A 20,500-nucleotide genomic window follows, 5' to 3' on the forward strand; every position below is an offset into this window, starting at 1 on the left:
TATTAGTGGAGTCCCTCAGGGCTCAGTGTTGGGTCCATTATTGTTTTCTGTATTTATAAATGATATTGATGATGGTATATCGGGCTTAATGTCCAAGTTTGCAGACGATACAAAGGTTGGCAGGGTTGTCAAGGACACTACTGACACGATGCTGCTGCAACAGGATCTGGAAAGGTTCAGCAGATGGGGTGAGAGGTGGCAAATGAAGTTTAACATTGACAAATGTAAAGTACTACACATGGAAAACAGCAACCCCAGAGCAACGTATCAACTCTGTGGTACTACACTGACAGTGGTAGAGAATGAAAGGGACTTGGGGGTGGTTGTGCAGGCAGATATGAAGTTCTCTGAGCAGTGCAGACGGGCTGCAAGAGTAGCTCATGGAGTATTGTCAATGATATACAGGAATTTTTCCAGCAGGGATAAGGTGGTGATTATTCCATTGTATAAGGCGATGGTCAGGCCACACCTAGAGTACTGTATGCAGGTCTGGAGGCCTCATTTCAAGAAGGATGTAGAGCTGCTGGAACGAGTACAGAGAAGGGCAACAAGATTAGTGAATGGAACAAAGGGGTACTCTTACGAAGAAAGGCTTAAGTTTTGCAAATTAGTGTCTGGAGACTAGGCACCAGCGAGGTGATCTGATAGAGGTGTATAAAGCCTTGAATGGTTTAAACATGCTCAATGCTGATGGGATTCTTCCTCTAGCTCAGAAAAATCACCTGAGAGGGCATAAATTCAAATTGAGGAAAGACAGATGTAGGATAGATGTGCGGAAATTTGCCTTTAGCCAGCGGGTGGTTGGTTGGTGGAACAGACTTCCATCCCTTGTGGTGGAGGTTGATAGCCTAAATAAGTTTAAGGCTCAGCTGAACAGGTATTTTGAACGAACAGAGGGGTGAAGTGGAAGTGGGTTTTTTTTTTTTTTTTTGGCTGATGCTGCATAAGCTTGCTTTCTTGCATCAAATGCCGCTACTAATGCTAATGCTAACCCAGGTACTTTTCATATGTTTAACTTCAACAATTTCTCCTACACTTTGCTCTCAATTATTAGAAAATCATTTAGCTCCTTGCCAGAGGTTTATCAACCTCTGGCAAGGAGCCTGAAGTTAAACATATGAAAGGTACCTGGGTTGGATGGGACCTATCAAGTTATATAAAAGTAGGCAGCAAAAGAAGTAAGCAAACCCTTAGCCATAATTATGAGAGCTTACTTGGACTGAGGTTACGTCCCCATGGACTGAAGGTGGACAAATGTACACCAATTCACAAAGGGGGTTCAAAAAGGTGACACAAGTAACTACAGAACTGTTAGTTTAACTTATGTTCTGCCGAAAATAATTTGCTCACTGGTTAAAGAAGCATTGCAGGAACATCTAGACAAGACTGCAGTAATAGTTAAGACACTGCACGGGTCCGTTAAAGGGAGGTCTTGTCTGACCAATTTGACTGGATACTATGATGTGGTCACAAAGGCACTTTCAGTTCCTTTGTGACCACAAACTGCATCTTATTTTCCAGGCTGCTGTTCATTTCAATAGAAGCAGTGCAAGAATCACTTTCACCTCTGCCAGTGGCTACTGTTAATCTATTAGTCCTAGTATCCCCCCCCAAGCAAAGTTTTCCGACCCACCTAACACTGCCTCAATAGCATCAGCAAATATTCTTGCACCCTTTCTATTCAAGTGCATCCCATCCCTGTAGAAGCAGTCTCTCCTGTTAAGAAGTACAGACCAGGCTGAAAAAAATTCTACCCCTTGAGCCTCGCACAATCTTTCCAGGGCCGAATTGATAGACAAGGCTCTCATCATATACTCCCTCGTATCTTGTTTGGGCAGAATTACAGACACTTTCAAATTCAACGCTAATTCACAGCATTTTTTCAACAGTGACCCGTACTTGTTAACTAATTCTGCCGGTCTCCTACTCTTAATATCATTAGTGCCAACGTGTACAACTATATCACCTTTTGTGCCCTTAAAATATGATATCCGCTCTACAACGTCATCAACATTTGCCCCTGGCAGAGAGGTCGCAAATGATGTTGAACATTGACAAATGTAAAGTACTACATATGGGGAAACAGCAACCCCAGAGCAACGTATCAACTCTGTGGTACTACACTGATAGTGGTAGAGAATGAAAAGGACCTGGCAGTAATTTTGCAGGCAGATATGAAGTTCTCTGAGCAGTGCAGATGGGCTGCAAGAGTAGCTCATGGTGTCTTGTCAATGATATACAGGAATTTCTCTAGGAGGGATAAGGAGGTGATTATTTCCTTGTATAAGGCAATAGTCAGGCCACACCTTGAGTACTGTATAAAGGTCTGGAGGCCTCATTTCAAGAAGGATGTAGAGGAGCTGGAAGGAGTACAGAGAAGGGCAACAAGATTAGTGAACGGAAAAGAGGTTGCTCTTACAAAGAAAGATTTAATTTTTGCAAATTAGTGTCTGGGGACTAGGCACCAGCGAGGTGATCTGATAGAGGTGTATAAAGCCTTGAGCTGGACAGGTATTTCGAACGAACGGAAGGGTGAAATGGAAGTGATTTTTTTTTTTTTTTTTTTTTGGCTGACGCTGCATAAGCTTGCTTTCTTGCATCATATGCCTCTACTAATGCTAATGCTAATGAAAGCCAAAAATAATTTTGATATCATATACTTGGATTTCAGGAAAGCTTTTGATACTGTTGCACATGAAAGACTGCTGTACAAATTGGAGAGGTATGGCATTAAGGGTAGGTTGCTACAAGGGATAAAGGGATGGTTGAGTGGAAGACAACAGAGAGTGGTAATCAATGGACACTGCTCTTTGTGGACAAATATTAGCATTAGCATAGGGTTTGCTTACTTCTTTGCTGCCTTCCTTTAATATAACTGGATAGATCCCGTCCATACCGGGTGCCTTTTTTATGTTTATCCTCAATTTCTCCTCCACTCTCAGTTATTCAAAATTGTCTAGCCCAGTGCCAGAGTTTACTTCACGTCTGGCATTCCCCTTCCTGAATAACAACTCATGTGTGAATGTAAATGCAAAATACTCATTTAGTTTGTTAGCCACCTGAGCAGGATCATCAACAGTTGAACCATCAATATCCAGTGGACCAATCTGATTCAACCCTTTCCTTCTAGAGTTTACATAGGTAAAGAACTCTTTTCTATTTTTCTTTGCATCCTTTGCCAAGGTTTTCTCATAGTCTGCCTTTGCCTACCTAATCTCCCTTGTGACTTGGTTACAGACCAGCTTATATCTATCATAGGCTTCCATGTCACCCATTAATTTATATGTATCCCATGCATTTTTCTTCTCTGCAATATGTCTCATTAGTCCATCTGACATCCATTTAGGCCTAAACCTTGAACAATATTTCTTAGTTGATATGTAAAGACTAGTAGCTTCCAAAATAAATTCTTTGAATGCTTCCCATTTTGAATTTCCTGTTGGTAACATCATAAGTTGGTCCCACAGTATAGAATTTAAATACTGTCTCAGACCATCGTAGATGCCTTTTGAAAAGCAAAAACCCTTACCTTTACCCATGATCGTAGTTACCTCTAAGTAAATCCTACTTCAGCATACTGTGTTCACTGCCACCTAGTGGTTCCTTTATCTGCAGATTCTTAATGCATGAAGAATCACTACTGATAATCAGATCAAGAGTATTACTCTCTCTAGTTGCCTCCCGAACATGCTGATGTAGAAAACAATCATTCAATAAATCCACAAAAGCCTTGCTAGTGTGTGAGTGTCCAACCCACAAATTCCAGTCAATATCTGGGAAATTAAAATCCCCCATTATAAGACTCTCTGATGAATTGGCCCACTATTTCCCTGTACAGTTTCTTATTATACTCATTATTATTATTTATTATTATTATTATTAATAGCCATATAGTGCAAGGAAGCCTGAGGCTTATGCTGCACCAGGAAAAAAAAAAGTTCCCGAGTTACCCTGAGAGAGAGAGAGAGAGAGAGAGAGAGAGAGTCAAAAGTAGAAGGGAATCACCAAGAAAGAGAAGAATGACGATATCCAGCTCAGGACCCTGGGTGTGCCAAGCCCATACTCACCAGATGTGAGCCCCCGGAGTTATCAGAGTCATTAGGCCTATAGCACACTCCTACTCTCAATGCTTATGTCACACCAAACCGACTCAACACTGCACTGTCCAGCGATGTCGACTGGCTTCACTTCCTTGGATTTTATGTGTTTCTTAACTAATAGCATAACTCCTCCTCCCTTCCTATCCTTTCTGTATACAATGTACTCCCCAAATTCCAGTTCTGCATTCCTTATATCTGTGTGACACCACATCTGTGATATCCCAACAATATCTGCCTTTGACGTTTTGGGCAATACCTCAAATTCATCAAATTTATTTACCAAACTCCTAGCATGGGTGTACACGCAAGTATACATGCACCTGTTCCTATTCTTAGCTACCCTAACACAACCCATGTGTTTACTTGTACCGCAATGACTCCCAGCAGTCTCTGAAATACCCTGCATCTTGTTTTCCAGGCTGCTGCTCATTCCAATAGAAGCAGTGCTAGAATCACTTTCACCTCTTCCATTGGCTAATGTTAATCTATTAGTCCTTGTACCCTCCCAAGCAACCAGTTTTCTGACCCACCTAACACTGCCTCGATAGCATCAGCAAATATTCTTGCATCCTTCCTATTTAAGGGTATCCCCTGCCTGTAGAAGCAATCTCTCCTGTTATTAGTGGGGTTCGCAAGGGTTCGGTGTTTTGGCCCATTGTTGTTTTGTATATTTATCAATGATATTGATGAAGGTATATCAGGTTTTGTCCAGGTTTGCAGATGTTACAAAGGTTGGCAGGGTTGTTAACGACAGTAAAGCTACTCCAACTGGATCCAGATAAGTTTGGAAAATGGACTGAGAATTGGCAACTGAAGTTTAACATTGACAAATGCAAACTACTGCATATGGGTAGCAATAACCCAAGAGAAACGTACCAACTGTGTGGTACTACACTCAGGGATGTGGAAAGTGAAAAAGACCTGGGGGGTAATTGTGGAGTCAAATATGAAGTTTGCTGAGCAGTGCAGACAGGCTGCCAGTGCAGGTCAATGGAGTCTTGTCGTTGATATATAGGAATTTTGCTAGCAGGAACTGGGAGGTGAATATCCCGTTATACAAGGAAATGGTCAGGCCACACCTAGAGTACTGTGTACAGCTCTGGAGGCCTCATTTTAGGAAGGATTTAGAATTGCTAGAACGAGTACAAATAAGGGCAAGAGGACTGGCAAGGGGAATAAAGGGATGCTCTCACCAAGAAAGCAGCACCTGGAGAGTAGGCATTTGCGAGATGATCTGATTGAGGTGTATAAGGCCTTGAATGGGTTGAGCAAGCTGAATGCTGATGGGATTCTTCCTCTTGCTCAGACTAAGAACCTGAGGGGGCACAGTTTGAAACTGAGGAAAGATAGTTGTAGAATAGATGTGCGGAAATTTACCTTTAGCCAGCGGATAGTTGAACAGGCAGAACAGGCTTCCATCTTTTTGTTGTGGAAGCTAATAGCCTAAATGAATTTAAGGCTGAGTTGGACAGGCATTTGGAACGAATTGAGGGGTGAAATGGGGGTTTTGTTTTTTTCGTTTTTTTTTTTTGCTGATGCTGCATAAGCTTGCTTTCTTGCATTATACGCCTCTACTAATGCTACTTCCTTGGCGTAAGTTATTTTGCATTTTACTAAGCTTAAAGCTCCTTAAAATTACTTATTTAAAACTGTCCCAGTAGAAGAAAAACCAGCCAAACTCGCAGCAGTCTATGCCAAACACCTTACTATAGCTTATTGTTTCAAAAACTCAAACTTACCAGTATTTCAAGACGGCTGTTACTTGTAACGGGTTAGCTTGATCAGGATACAGTCGTCTGCAAGCTGCATACAAGCATTCTAAACCAGGAGGTATTTGAGGTCTTGTGTCAACCAAGAAGTTACGAGATATAAAACATTCCCTTCCTCCCATATTTAACAAAAAAAAAAAAAAAAAAACAGTTAAAAAAAGAAAGAATTCCTACGTCAAACTATTAATCATTCTTTTGTAAAAACTTAATATAGTTAAAAAAAAAACTGAAGAACACCAAGTTCAACTACCAATGCTCCCAATACGCAAAACGTCAGTAGATGGCAGCAATAACAGCAGCTATGTGACATATTATAATAATAAATACAATTCTGGTGAGCTTTAAATTCGTAATGAAGATACTAAAAGCTTTCGTCCTACAGTGGTGCATATTTCTTATATTCATATAAGTCCTTCTTGAGAAGATTTATTAACATTTTTATCACAATACAAGATCAGACTAGCGATGGGACCAAAATTCAAAACAACCTGTGACACTGGTCGTGTCACAGGTTGTTTTGAAGTTCATAACAAGTAACACATCTACACGTATAGTACCTGTTAAATTGCGAGCTGTTATTAACAAATAATAATAATAATAATAAAAGAATGAGAAAAAAAAAAAAAAAAAGGTAATTCTGCAGTTTAGAGTCGGGAGTGATGGTCAGCTCTCAAGTGACCGACAGCTCTAACCTGTCGTGAATCGTATTCTGACAGTGCAGTTCCGATTTCACTGAGCATGCACGACACTCCTGTGTCTGCCCGTCTACGGACTGAGAATTCTCACGGAGCACACTCACTGCATCATACTGCACTGGAAATGTACTGTACTAAGTACTCGTAGTAATTTTTTTTATTTCTTATCTGTATTTACTATTATTATTATTATTATTATTATTATTATTATTATTAGCCATATAGACCGGCGGAATTACTTAACAAGTACAAGTCAATGCTGAAAACAAGCCATGAGTTAGGGTTGAATTTGAAAGTGTAGGCCATTCAGCCCAGACAGGATAGGAGGGAGTATACGATGAGAGCCTTGTCGATCAATTCGGCCCTGGAGAGATTGTGCAAGGCTCAACGGGTAGAATTTTTCCCAGCCTAGTCTGTGCTTGTTAACAGGAGAGACTGCTTTCTACGGGGATGGGATACACTTAAATAGAAAGGGAGCAAGAATATTTGCTGAAGCTATCGAGGCAGAGTTAGATCGGTCGGAAAACTGCTAGCTTGTGGGGGGACACACGGACTAATAGATTAACAGTAGCCACTGGCAGAGGTGAAAGTGATTCTTGCACTGCTTCTATTGAAAGGCAATTGAGCAGCAGCCTGGAAAGCAAGGTAATGGGGATTTCCAGGACTGCTGGTAGTCATAGTGGAAGAGGTAAATACATGGGTTGCGTTAGGGTAACTAAGAGTAGAAACAGGTGCATGTATACTTGCATGTACCAATGCTAGGAGTATAGTTAATAAATTAGGAGTATGGTTAATAAATTCTCCCTCCCCTCTCTATCTTCACGCTAGCATGAAGATAGAGAGAGGAGGGAGACTGAAGGCTGTGGGTAGAAAGGCAGAAAAATGGGGTCAATAGTGAAGACGACCCCAATCAGATATCAGTGGGGCATGCCCTTGTCCCACCGGAGAGAAAAAGAAGGGTGGCGAGGAGGGGACAGCAGGTCTGTCAACCTCCTCGCCACCAGTGAGGCTAAAGTGGGCCAGACTATATACTTGTTATTTGGTAAAATCTTTGGGTCGAGTCCGTGGTTATCACATCGAGGTGTTTGGTCCAGTCAGTGGTTACCACATCGAGGTGTTTGGTCCAGTCCGTGATTGTCACGTAGTAGTAATATGTCTGCTTTTGGTCAGTTCCTTGGGTTTGAGTCCATGGGTTTTGCCTGTGGTTGTCACATCCAGCGTCGGGTCCAGCCCAATCAGGGTTTATCTTTCATGGGATGTGGTCCTATCCTAAATAGTTTGGTTCAGTTGGCTGAGTGTCCGTTCATAGAAATTGTGTATTGGTTTACATTGCCAGGTTATTGATGGTTGGTTTGGTAGATTCCGGTGATCTTTGGTGGTATCGTTGAGGGAGTTGGCTAGGGTTTACTTTGGTTGTGGTTGCTGGGATTGTGGCATAGGGAAGGTTCGTCTTCTGTCAAAGAGGTCCTGTGCATATTTTGTTAGTGCCCTATAACTAACCTCCTCCTCCTCCTCCAGTATACGGTCCTCTTGGTTCTGTAATACATCTTGGATTTCAGTGATAAGGCAGCATCGCAGGTCGTCATATAAATGACAGTGGTGCATAAGATGCTCCCATGTTTCTATAATTTCACAATAGCATAGGGGGGGGTGTCACTGAGTCCAATGTTTGAGAGTTTATGTCTGATGGCGCCGTGACCAGTAAGCAGGTACATAACCAGAAGTCATGGGGAGAACCAGTGCCACAATTCCGGGTAGACGGCTTGTATTATTAGCACGAATTTCCGTGTAATTTGTCCTTTTGATGAGTTCTCCCAGCGTGTTTGCCAGATTTCTAGAAGATGTAAGGTGAGTCTCCTCTTCTCTATTTTGGGATCATTGGTTAAGTCTAGTACCAATGCTTTCTCTCTCTCTCTCTCTCTCTCTCTCTCTCTCTCTCTCTCTCTCTCTCTCTCTCTCTCTCTCTCTCTCTCTCTCTCTCTCTCTCTCTCTCTTGATAGATAGCAGGTTTGCCTTTGTAAAGGTTGTAGAGGAGGCCACAGCAAACTGTCTCGAGGTCCAGGGGAATAGCTCCCATAAGGATCTGGACTGCATGAGTGCTGACCGTGTTGCAGGCTCGAGAGATCATGAGCAGGATGTGTCTCTGTACAGTTTCAAGCTTTCTTCTGTTTGTTGCAGTTGTCGCTTTTTTATACCAGACTTCCGACGCATACAGGATGACTGGCAGAAAGACAATTTTGTGGAAGAGGGCGAGGGTCTTTTTCTTCAGACCCCAGTCCTTACGGGTGATTCTTGCAAAGAGAGAGGAAAATTTTCTAATTTTGTTCAGGGGGTACTCTATATGGGAGGGGGGAAGGGTGAAGGATAAATTTCTATCTAGAATGATACCGAGGTGCTTCATTTCTGTTGTGAGCTAGATAGTGGTCCCATTTACTTTGATTTGGTGAGGTATCCTGACAACCAGGGTCCCCCGGAGTAGAATCGAGCTTGTTTTTACTGATGATATTGGTAGGCTGTTTCTGTCGGCCCATTGTTATAGGGTGGCAAGCGCCCGATTTGCTGTATTTTCTAAATTTGTTCTGCTATCCTCCGCCCGCATCAGAATGAGGTCACCTACGTACACTTGGGATGCGACATTTCCGAGATTCAGATTTAGTAATCCGTCCATGTCCACGTTCCAAAGAAGTGGGCCAGAACGGAGCCTTGTGGGCATCCTCTGTAAATTGATCTTGTTACTGTACAGTATGGAGCAGTGACTTTCACAGATCTGTTAGCTAGATATGTACTTATGCACTTAAATAGGTTGATTGGAAGGTTGGTCTCCCGGAGCCTGCCGAGGACGCTTGGCCACCAGAGGGTGTCGAACGCTCCGGCGAAGTCGATTGCAATGACGAGGAAATATTTCCGATCTGTTGTTGTGGTAGCATTGACAATGTTTTGCAGGGCATCGGTGGTGGAGTGTCCTTTCCGGAGTGGAGAAAGCGGACGCGCCCACGCGAGACAGTCGCATTGCCTTGTGCTCCTGCTTAATGTATTTTGTTTCAATTCTATTTTTCTATCCAAGTCAAGTATTTGATATCCAGTGATTCCCAAATGTCCTGAGTATCTAAATCTGATGAAGCATCACTATGGAATGACCAGGTAAATTTTTATTAGCAATTTTGAATATTGAATTCCCAGCCAACTATTCATTGTTTAAACCAGGCCACGGAATGCTTCGCAGTATAAAATCACACTAACAAACGTACAGTATTTTGATCACAACCCCACCTAAAAGAGGTCAAAGCACAGCTGGATAGCTTCCCATGTCTCACTACTGAGGGGAGTGAGTTACCGCTGCGACACTTACCGCTGCAAATGAACGGGAGCAAAGACTGCTAATTACCGCAGACCGGCAAGCTGCTTTAACTGAAGTTTTCTTGCATCTGACTTATTGCCCCCAACCCATGTGTAACTTTTGAACGCGTTAAAATATTCCAGTCTGTCATATTGCAGAAAAACTCTGTCCTTTTTAATTTTTCTACTATGTGCTGACTCTCATTATGCCGCATATCTTGGCTTCTAAACTTTGGCAGAGATAATTGAACTACCACTTGCGAATTATACTTCCCACCTGTGTAGGAATAACCCCGCTAATCCGAACTCTCGCAAATCGGAAGCCATAATTACAAAGTTATATTCACACACCAACTATGTCTGACTTTGAGGAACAATTCGTTGAGGTTGAGAGCTCTGTAGCCCTCACGCGAACCCGAAACTCAGGAATGGGCCAAAATGAAGAGACAATTACAACCAACAATGACTACCAAACTACTACCCAACTACCAAACGGAACCATCACGGACCAAGTACTGTCATTGCGCCTGGACCTGGAGGATATCCTGCTCCAAAAGGATAATCGAATCATTGCTGCAGTTAGAGGAGAAATTATCCGTGTGTGTGGTCGAAAATGGACATGTGCTATCAAATTTGAACGTGGAACACTAGAGAACCAAAGCGAAACTTGACGCCTTCCTAGATAAAAGGGTGAATGAAAATATTACAGCACCCCTTACATACGCCCAAGCGCTGAGGACGATTCCACCGGATACAACTACCACCATCAAACTAATGGATCATCATCAAAAGAAAACGCTTCTCAAAGAACCTCACCTTGTCCTATTGAAAGCTACAAACAACTCATCGCTAGACTCGAGCGAATCAGTTAAAACTCTTGTGGTTCAGCAGCTTGCTCACGACTTAAAAACAACTAAAATAAAATCCATCAGGAAAACTAGAAACACTGGTGTCGTAATTGAGACTGCAACAAAACAAGAGGCCCAGGCAATAATTTCTAATCCTAGAATTAGTTCCCTCGGTCTAACAGCAGAATACCCCAAGAAGAAAGGTCCATCAATTCTTATTTTTGACTTGGACAGGGAAATTACTCCAGACAGCATCGCTGACGAAATTTTACACAGGAACATTCGAGACTCGACCCAAGAAAAAAGAGACAAGGAGCACATAAAACCAAAATACTGCACCAAGTCAAAGTCGCCCAAACTTTGCAATTGGGTAGTGGATCTCTCTCTCCACAAGCGTGGAACCAGCTAAAACTTCAAGACAGGATCTTTATTGGTTGGAGCAGCCACCGCTTCAAGGAACATGTGGCTGTTCCTAAATGCTTCAGATGCTGCCGTTTTGGGCACACCACCCACACATGCACACAGACGGATCCTACCTGTGGGCATTGTTCCCAAAAAGGGCATCATTATAGCAGTTGCTCAAACAAATCATCTGCTCCGACATGCGCAAACTGCAAAGCAGTAAAACTGGATGCATACCATTCAATCAGGGACAACAAATGTCCTATTTACATCAAGGCAAAGCGAAACCAACAACTGAAGACCGACTATGGTAGTGAGGCCTAAGCCATTCAATAACAGTGTTATTAAATTTATACAACTTAATGCTCAGCGAGCACGTGAAGTAGCAGCGGAAATAAGAAAAAAGGCAGATGAAGAAAACATTGATATATTATTACTGCAAGAACCATACACCCACTCCAAGAAAGTTAGAGGCTATCCTCTCACATATAAAATAATTCAAGCAGATGAAGATACTCCCTGGGCTGCCATAGTCATCCGGAACCCGAACATAATGGTCACCAAAATCTCTTCTCTTTGCACAGGTTGGGCAGTTTGTGCCCATGTAATTGGTCCCTTAGGCGCCTTCTATTTAATATCACTCTATTGTAGACCCAGTCAAAACATCGGCCCAGCTATTGACTACCTAAGAACTGTTACCACTACTCTACCTAACGCTAAAATCATCCTGGGGGCAGATGTTAACTGCCGTTCTCCTGCTTGGCACAGCCTCACAGCTGACCGACCTGGTTGCCATAATGGGCGCCTTTTGGAAGACTTTCTAGCCACCTCACCATTCAATATAATAAACAGGCCCAATAACCTCTCAACATTCTCCAGTACTATGTGGGAGTCTACAATAGACATAACAATTGCTACAAGATCAATCTCAAGTAAGGTGTTGGGGTGGCAGGTAAATGAAGCCTGGACCACCTCCGACCATAGAGCAATTACATACAGCCTCACAAGAAATACAGAATCAACTCCTACTCCGCACTACGATATCAACCGCTATGCCATTAGCAAAGCCAATTGGGAGCTGTTCACCACTTCTCTCCAGTCAACAATCATAGATCACCCTTCTAATATCCTCTCCCTGAATCCCGAGCAGCATCAAAAGTATGTAACTAACATCATCACCCTCTCCTGCAATCAATCTATGCCCAAGAAAAAACCTCTTCCAAGTGCTGTACCATGGTGGTCTCAGGAACTCGTACGTCTACGCTGGACTGTTCATAACAAGAGGAAAGCTTTTCAGAGAGCTCGCACCTCTTGGCCAGCTACTGATGTGGAAGCCCTTCGTGAAGACTACAAAAGGACCAGGAACGAATACACTTCCATGATCAGGCAGCGGAAAAGAACTACATGGGAGCGGCTGGTTACCACCACTGGTAACTCGGACCCTGGGGGAGTGGTGTACTGAGTTACTACCAACAAATTGCCAAGAGGAGAAGTAGTCCATTCCACAATAACACCACAAGGAATCATGAAAACGTCATGGGAGCAATCCATGATGAATATCTTGGATACTCTCTTTATCAGCGACGCCGATCATCTCACAACACAACAGCAGCAAATTTGTCTAGATAATGACAATTACCACATTGACTCTGTGGAGGAAGAATTTAACACTGAAGAACTGCAGCAAGCCCTTGGCAAAATGAAGGATAAAAAATCCCCAGGACTAGATCGCATTGAACGAGAAATACTAAAAAAGGTCGCCCAGGTAAATCCCCAATTTCTGCTTAACCTGTTCAATAAATACCTAACCCAGGGATCCTTCCCAGAAAGCTGGAAAACAGCTGAATTAAAGTTAATACTGAAAAATCCATCCAGAACAGCCTAACTCATACCGACCCATTGCCCTCTTGTCCACATTGAGCAAACTACTTGAACGCCTCCTCCATACCAGACTCCTAACACACTACACAGAAGCTGGCCTACAATCCAATTCACAGTATGGATTTCGCCCAGGACGCTGCACAGAGGATGCTCTCTACCAAATAACCCAAGCTGCAGCCAACACTAATTACAAGTACTTTCTCCTCATAACCATTGACTTTGCCGGGGCCTTTGACATGCTCTGGTGGCAAAGCATTCTTCGCAGGCTAAGATTGGCACGCATACCAGCCAACTTATACAGGTGTATAGAAAGTTACCTTTCCAACAGGAAGATCACCATCTCCTCACCATACCAGAAGCTCACTAAATCTATCTACAGAGGCTGCCCACAGGGTTCGGTCCTCGGCCCGTTCCTCTGGAACATCGTCCTTGATGAGTTACTTGGTCTGGATTTTGGCCCTGTTACTATCCAAGCATTCGCAGATGATATTACCATCTCCATCGCAGCGGACACCAGAGCATCTCTCGAGGCCGCTGGAAATCAGGCACTACAGATCTTACAGGACTGGGCAACTCTACACAAGCTCTGGATTTCTCCACAGAAGACACAATCCATACTTCTCAAAGGCACCCTACAAATATCAAGGCCATCTCAGATCAAAGTACAAGGAAAAACCATCAAGCTGGTAACTTCCCTAAAAACACCTGGGTATCATCCTGGATTCAAAGCTCTCCTTCTTCCCGTACCTCTCATACCTTCAAGTAAAAATCAGAAATTATGCAGCCTTAATCGTCCGAGTAAGCAGGTGTGACTGGGGTCTGAACCGGAGAACACTCAAACTCCTGTATAACGCTATATTCCTCCCTGTTATTACATACGGATCCGGGAATTTGTACCATAGAGCAATAATTGTTCGCAATAAATGAAAACTGGAAACAATTCAGCGAAGTATACTGCTTGCCATTACCAGGGCCTGTTGCACAGTAAGTTCTCCGGCCCTACAGGTTCTTGCAGGTGTCCTCCCCCTTGACTTGGAGGTTATCCGGCGAGGATTGCACTACTGCCTGTCGCGGGGAATCCCAGCGACAGGCAGTAGTGCAGTAGTGCCGATGGTATGTCTTTGGACATACCATCGGACATACTGACTGCAAGCAAGAAAAGAACAAACTTGCTGCCATGCTACTACAAATCTGGCAGACAAGATGGGAGGAGACAGACAAGGGCCTGATAACTAAGAAATTCATCCCGGATGTCAAACTAGTTTATCCAAAGTCGCCGCCTTGGTTCTCTCCTGGCCTCTACTGTACATATATTATAACTGGACACGGCTCTATAAATCATAAGTTGACTACCTTGGGAATCATCAATAACCCTTACTGTACATGTGGAGAAATTGAAGATTGGGACCATCTTCTTTATAACTGCCCAATTTATAACGATCTTCGAGGAACACTGTACACCAGGCTACAACACATACCTCAAGGACAGGAGCACCTGCTAATTTCTGAAGAACAATATTACAAATCATTAACGGAGTATGCACAGAACCTCTTTTCTAGGTGCAGGACTCTACAACCAACTCAAGCCAGGGATAGAAACCTGTAAAGGATTTACTCAAACTTGAAATAAAAAATCTGTACTTGACTGTTTTACCAGCATCGACTTGCTAACCCTGGAACATCCAAAGTAGGATTACCTGCTAACTTTCCACATGGTTGGGTAGGCTCCAGTGGTCTTGACCATTCCACCGCAAAATATAAGTCGCACTCAGCACTCTTGCTGAGTGGTTTTCTACGCAGATGTGGGAAACCACAGGTGGCGCCCGACCCTAACACTATGCACACTATGCACTATGTCCTTTCCGGAAGTCTGCACAGGTAGCACAGTGGTATCGTCACCGTCCTCCCCACACCGGGTGGAAAAGGCCTGGGTTCGAATCCCGTCGATGACGCGAGGAACTTTAATGGGCTTTTCTCACTCCGCGGCTGAGTTAGTCAGTCTCAGGCGTAGATAGCAAGGTTTTTTCTCCACAGTAACTGGGGTTTTTTCATCCTGCAAAACAGGCAAATCGACAATGGAACATACGCAATTTACAGACACAAATACGGGTTAATATATTTAATTACAGGCAACCCTAAAATAATAATATAATGTCCTTTCCGGAAATTTGGCAGACAAGATGGGAGGAGACGGACAAGGGCCTAATAACTAAGAAATTCATCCCGAACGTCAAACTAGTTTATCCAAAGTCGCCGCCTTGGTTCTCTCCTGGCCTCTACTGTACATATATTATAACTGGACATGGCTCTATAAATCATAAGTTGACTACCTTGGGAATCATCAATAACCCCTACTGCATTTGGAGAAATCGAAGATTGGGACCATCTTCTTTATAACTCCCAAATTTATGACGATCTTCGAAGAACACTGTACACCAGACTCAAACACATACCTCAAGGACAGGAGCACCTGTTAATTTCTGACGAACAATATTACAAATTATTAACTCAGTACGCACAGAACCTCTTTTCTAGGTGCAGGACTCTACAACCAACTCAGGCTAGGGATACAAACCTGTGAAGGACTTGCTCAAACTTGAAATAAAAAATCTGCACTTGACCGTTTTACCACCATCGACTTGCTAACCCTGGAACATCCAGGGTAGGATCACTTGCTAACTTTCCACATGGTTGGGTAGGGTCCAGTGGTCTTGACTATTCCACCGCAAAATATAAGTCGCACTCAGCACTCTTGCTGAGTGGTTTTCTACCCTTCTGGAGTTATCCCCCCTCTTTTCTCCTGGTGGGACATACGCTCCACTGCCAATTTAGGGGATGCCCTCACCTACATTCCCTTACTCTTACTTTCATCCCCCATCTTCTTCCATACACCCTGTACTGCCGCACTCTACCTTATTTTTTATTTATTTTTATTTTATTTATTTATTTTTTTTATTATTATATATATTTTTTTCAATTGGTCTCCGTTCAGGAAGCTCAGGCGACCCTCATGGAAATCTGCCAGAGAATAATGGATAGCCTGGCTACCTCCTAGTGATGTGTTCTGGCAATGCAGGGTCCAATCAGGGATCCTGTGGCCAAATGCCAGGACACACAACAGAACCCAACACAAAACTACACATTCAACACACTACACTTTTTCTGGCATTTACGGTGTTCTTTCTTTCTTCACAGTGTACATATGGCGCAGATGTAGAAACCACAGGTGGCACCCGACCCTAACACTATGTACTATGCACACTATGTCCTTTCCTGAAGCCGAACTGATTCGAGGACTCTAGACCTGTATTTGAATAGTGGTTTCCTATCCTATTTCTTAGCAGGTGTTCCAGCAGTTTGCTGAGTACTGTGAGGAGTGCTATGTGTTGGTAGGACCCCAGGAGGTCCTGCCACTTTGATGGATTTTTTAGGATTAGTTGGAGCATTGCCACCCTCCACGTGCGGGGAAGTATCCTTCTTTTAGGCATTTGTTGTATAGTTTTAATATTTCCTCCGGAATGGTCTCAACTGTCTTCTTAATAATCTCTGGTTCTAAGAGGTCTTCCCTTGGGGACTTCTTGTTCCTCTGCTTGGCAGCCGCAATCTGCAGCTCAATTCTGGTGAAGAGTTCCTCTTCCTGTGTTGTTGTGTAGGAGATATTTTGTTGGCAAAGCTGTGTTTGATCCACCGTGAATGGATCCAGATGTTCTGGAAATATGGCATCTAGGATGTGGAGGAAGTTCGTTCGCAGGCTTTCGCGGACGACCTTGTCTCGACAATTGCAGCCAACTCCAGATTACAACTGGAGGCCCAGGCAAACTGCACCATACAAACCCTCCAAAACTGGGTCGGACTTCACTTGCTCCAAATCTCACCCACTAAAACCAACTTCATACTCCTCAAGGAAACGCTGGATATACGCAGACCTCCCCAGATAAAAATAAGCAATACAACCATCCGATTCAGCAAAGAACTCAAATATCTGGCAGTCATACTCGACACGCAACTGTCGTTCAAACCGCACCTCAAACACTTGAGAAGGAAAATACGCTTATGCACTGCCCTGGTTAAAAGAATCGCCCAGCGAGACTGTGGATTAAGCCAACGCACAATGAAGCTGTACTACAATCCAGCACTTCTGCAAATAGCAATATTTGCAGCGGGTGTATGATATAAAAAAGTAGGCACTGCTGTCAACCTAAGGATTCTGGATTCCACCGACAGAACAATGCTATTGTCCGCTACCTGCGCCTGCAGCACGGTGAGGACACACACGCACTACAGATTATAGCTGGAGCTCTCCCCGTCGATCTTGAGGTGGTCAAAAGAGGTATGCTGTATGAGCTCACCGGGGGAACAACCTGCACACAACAGGATTTCAATGCAAACCCTGCAAACAACCACGCTGCAGAAAAAAGAAGTCTCCAGACTCACCTGCTGCAGGTGTGGCAGGCGCACTGGGATGCCTCCACAAAGGGAAAATTCACCAAAAAATTTCTCCCCAAAGTGGACAGATAGCAGCCGAAGATGCGGATTTGGTATTCACCAGGCTTATTCTCCACCAGGACATGGTGCAATCAAAGCCATGTTGACGTCACTCGGAATTACAGACAATTCCAACTGTAGCTGCAGAGAGCAATAAACCTGGCAGCACCTTACGTATGACTGCCACCAATATGATGACGTCTGCTGCCAAATGATCACAAGAATACAATACTGTTCCAAAGACCAAGAACAACGTTTCTTACAAGGCACGGAGACATACAATCCCTTTTCTGAATATTCACAGGAACTATTCGCGAGACGCCGAACCCTGCAACCTTAACAAGCAAACCAAACAACCTAACCAAGAGGAATAGGAGAAACCTGACACAGGGATCTGTACAACAAATCTGAGGCAAGGAACAACCACACACAAAAGGCTAAAATGATCTAACTACAAAATATGGCAGGTAGACTAAAACTCACCCTTCCAGAGAGAACAGAATCCCATCCACAAACAAGAGACTGACTAACTGGACACTCTAAAATGACACACAACTCCATACTTAACTGAAGACAAATGGACGTGAACCCATGCAACACGAATGACCATAATCTTAGGACCGGACTGCTACACACTAAGCTGGGACTACACAGCTTGCTGCCAATAGCCGTATTGGCGACCTGAATCGAGCACTCTAGCCCGTTTCACTTTAAATCACATTCCCCGGCAGGGAGGTAGAAGACAGCCTCCTGGCTCCCCCCCCACCGATCCTGTCTTCTCCTGGTGGGGCATGGGCATGCCCCACTGATCATCTGGAGACATCTTTTCTATCGTCCCCATTCTTCTGCCTTTACCCCTAGTCTTCTGCCTCCCCTCCCCCACTCTATCTGCACACAAGCGAATGCCCCACACATCAAATCTAATCTCGAGCAATTTATAGTTTCGCCCAAGCTCAGCCTATTCATCTCAAGCAACATCCCTTTCCCCAAAGGAATGTTGCTTGACAACCTTTTCCGCAAAGATTCTGGGGTAGCTGGAGTCGTGAGGGTTTTTACTATATCCCAAGTATTGAAACAAAGACAACCAGTTGTGTACAGAGTCAAAGACTAGGCAGGTGAAACGATCAAAGGCACCTTTTATGAACAAACAACTACAACTTGTTAATCTCCACGACACATTACCTGCCGACATCTATCTTATTGTAAAAGTACTTAAGGAGCGACGTGTGGGTAGAGAGCTTCAATTACGTGTTAAGTGGTTAGGATATCCAGCATCCTACAACAGTTGGGTTCCAGCTAAAGATGTTCTTCTTAACCCTACCAAGTAACGCAAGCATGGATTTCCATCCTCAGAATACACAGTCTAATTTTACTGTTGTCTTACCCGATGCTATAGCCCTCAACGGCAGGTGGAAGTTGCACTGGCTGAAATACATGTTCCTAATTAATGGAACAATATTTCCGAAGGCTGGGCTCTGCAGAAAGAACCACCAGCCAGGAACACAGAGGTTTACATGCTAGATGGCGAGTACGAAAATTCGACTAAATTGATTGATCATATGTGTAGTATTAATACCAATTTAGAGCTTAAAGTAGTAGAGACAGAAATCAGGGCGATTCACAATTAACGTTAAGAACGGCAGTGAGCTGCGTATGGCTGTCCGAACTGCCGAAATTCTAGGACTGGCCCCCAAAGCTAAAGCCAGGAGCGATGTTGTTTTTGTTGATAAATATAGAACTTTCAAAGGCTAGCACAATGGAAAGTGGATACATAAAGGTAAAATTATGCTACCCCCAATAATGACTAATAGTATTGATAGGAGGTTTGTGTTCATCGGACCTTTGACTCGTGATGATTGTGAGTATGAAACGCGAATATGTTCGTGAGTATGAAATTCTCCGAAATCCTACAAGCCATGACAGAAATTTCCCGCGAAATTAAGGGGAGTGTAAATACCCATGGCTTTGTTTCTTTCGAAATAGAAAGCGGTGTGTGTCTTCGTTTCCCTGACACACGACTAGGCGAGCTGCTCAGTTTTGACCACCTTGCATGGTGATTTCGAAGGAACTGTGAGCTCGAGATTTCAGGGCGATATAAATAGAGGTGTCGGTTCTTACTTCGTTTATAGTAACGTGATCGAAGATCAGATCGTGGGTGATACCAAAGCACCTCTTTTGCGAGAGTACCGTTTGGGAACAGAGGTGAATTCTCGCATTTGGATTATTACCCTGTACTTTTCTCAAGCATTCATTCAGTGGCTATTCAAATTCGCACAGACAGCGGTCAGATATTTCCATTCAGAGGAGGGAAAACTCTAATTAAGCTGCATTTTCAACCAAAATGAACGCTTACATGGAATACTACACCGTGCAGGTGGGGATAAGTCCTTACTTTGCCGGTGCAGCGATCCAGAGAGGTCAAGGGTTAGGCAGCATATTCCGTTCTGCATTTACATTTCTCTCTCCTCTTCTGAAGCCTGCGGCTAAGTTCATCGGTCGCCAAGTGCCATCTGCAGTTCGTAATATGATCGATGATGTCATTTCCAGAGGCTCACATCTGGTGAGTATGGGCTTGGCACACCCAGGGTCCTGAGCTGGAAATCATCATTCTGCTCCTTCTACTTTTGACTCTCTCTCTCTCTCTCTCTCTCTCTCTCTCTCTCTCTCTCTCTCTCTCTCTCTCTCTCTCTCTCTCTCTCTCTCTCTCTCTCTCAGGGTAACTAGGGAATTTTTTTTTGGCTGGTGCAGCATAAGTCTCAGGCTACCATGCACCATACAGCTATTAATAATAATTTCAGGAGAACCCGTGAAACGAACATTTATAAATCGAGCTTCCGAAGTGGGACAGGAAAGCAAAAAGTCCTTAGTCAGAACTGAGGCAAACGTCGAAAAAAATATCAGGATATCTTTCAATGATGCAGATGATGATGTTAGAATTAGATTTGTTCACACAGCCGCCTACTAATCTGTGCGTCGAGCGGTCT

General features: G+C 43.6%; 1 protein-coding gene across 1 annotated transcript in view; it reads right to left on the bottom strand.

Moving 5' to 3' along the window:
• Positions 1-6,002, bottom strand: part of Su(fu) (suppressor of fused domain protein) — a 382,271-nt gene extending 376,269 nt beyond the window's left edge. The window contains exon 1 of the mRNA XM_090385208.1: positions 5,840-6,002. Within this exon, the coding sequence (XP_090241334.1) occupies positions 5,840-5,991 (152 nt within the window). The 5' untranslated portion in view covers positions 5,992-6,002. The remainder of the gene's footprint in view (positions 1-5,839) is intronic.
• Positions 6,003-20,500: the final 14,498 nt, after the last annotated feature.

This window comes from Mastigoproctus giganteus, chromosome 11, assembly GCF_048544385.1.
Source record: "Mastigoproctus giganteus isolate SK-2022 chromosome 11, ASM4854438v1, whole genome shotgun sequence".
Classification (NCBI taxonomy): domain Eukaryota; kingdom Metazoa; phylum Arthropoda; class Arachnida; order Uropygi; family Thelyphonidae; genus Mastigoproctus; species Mastigoproctus giganteus.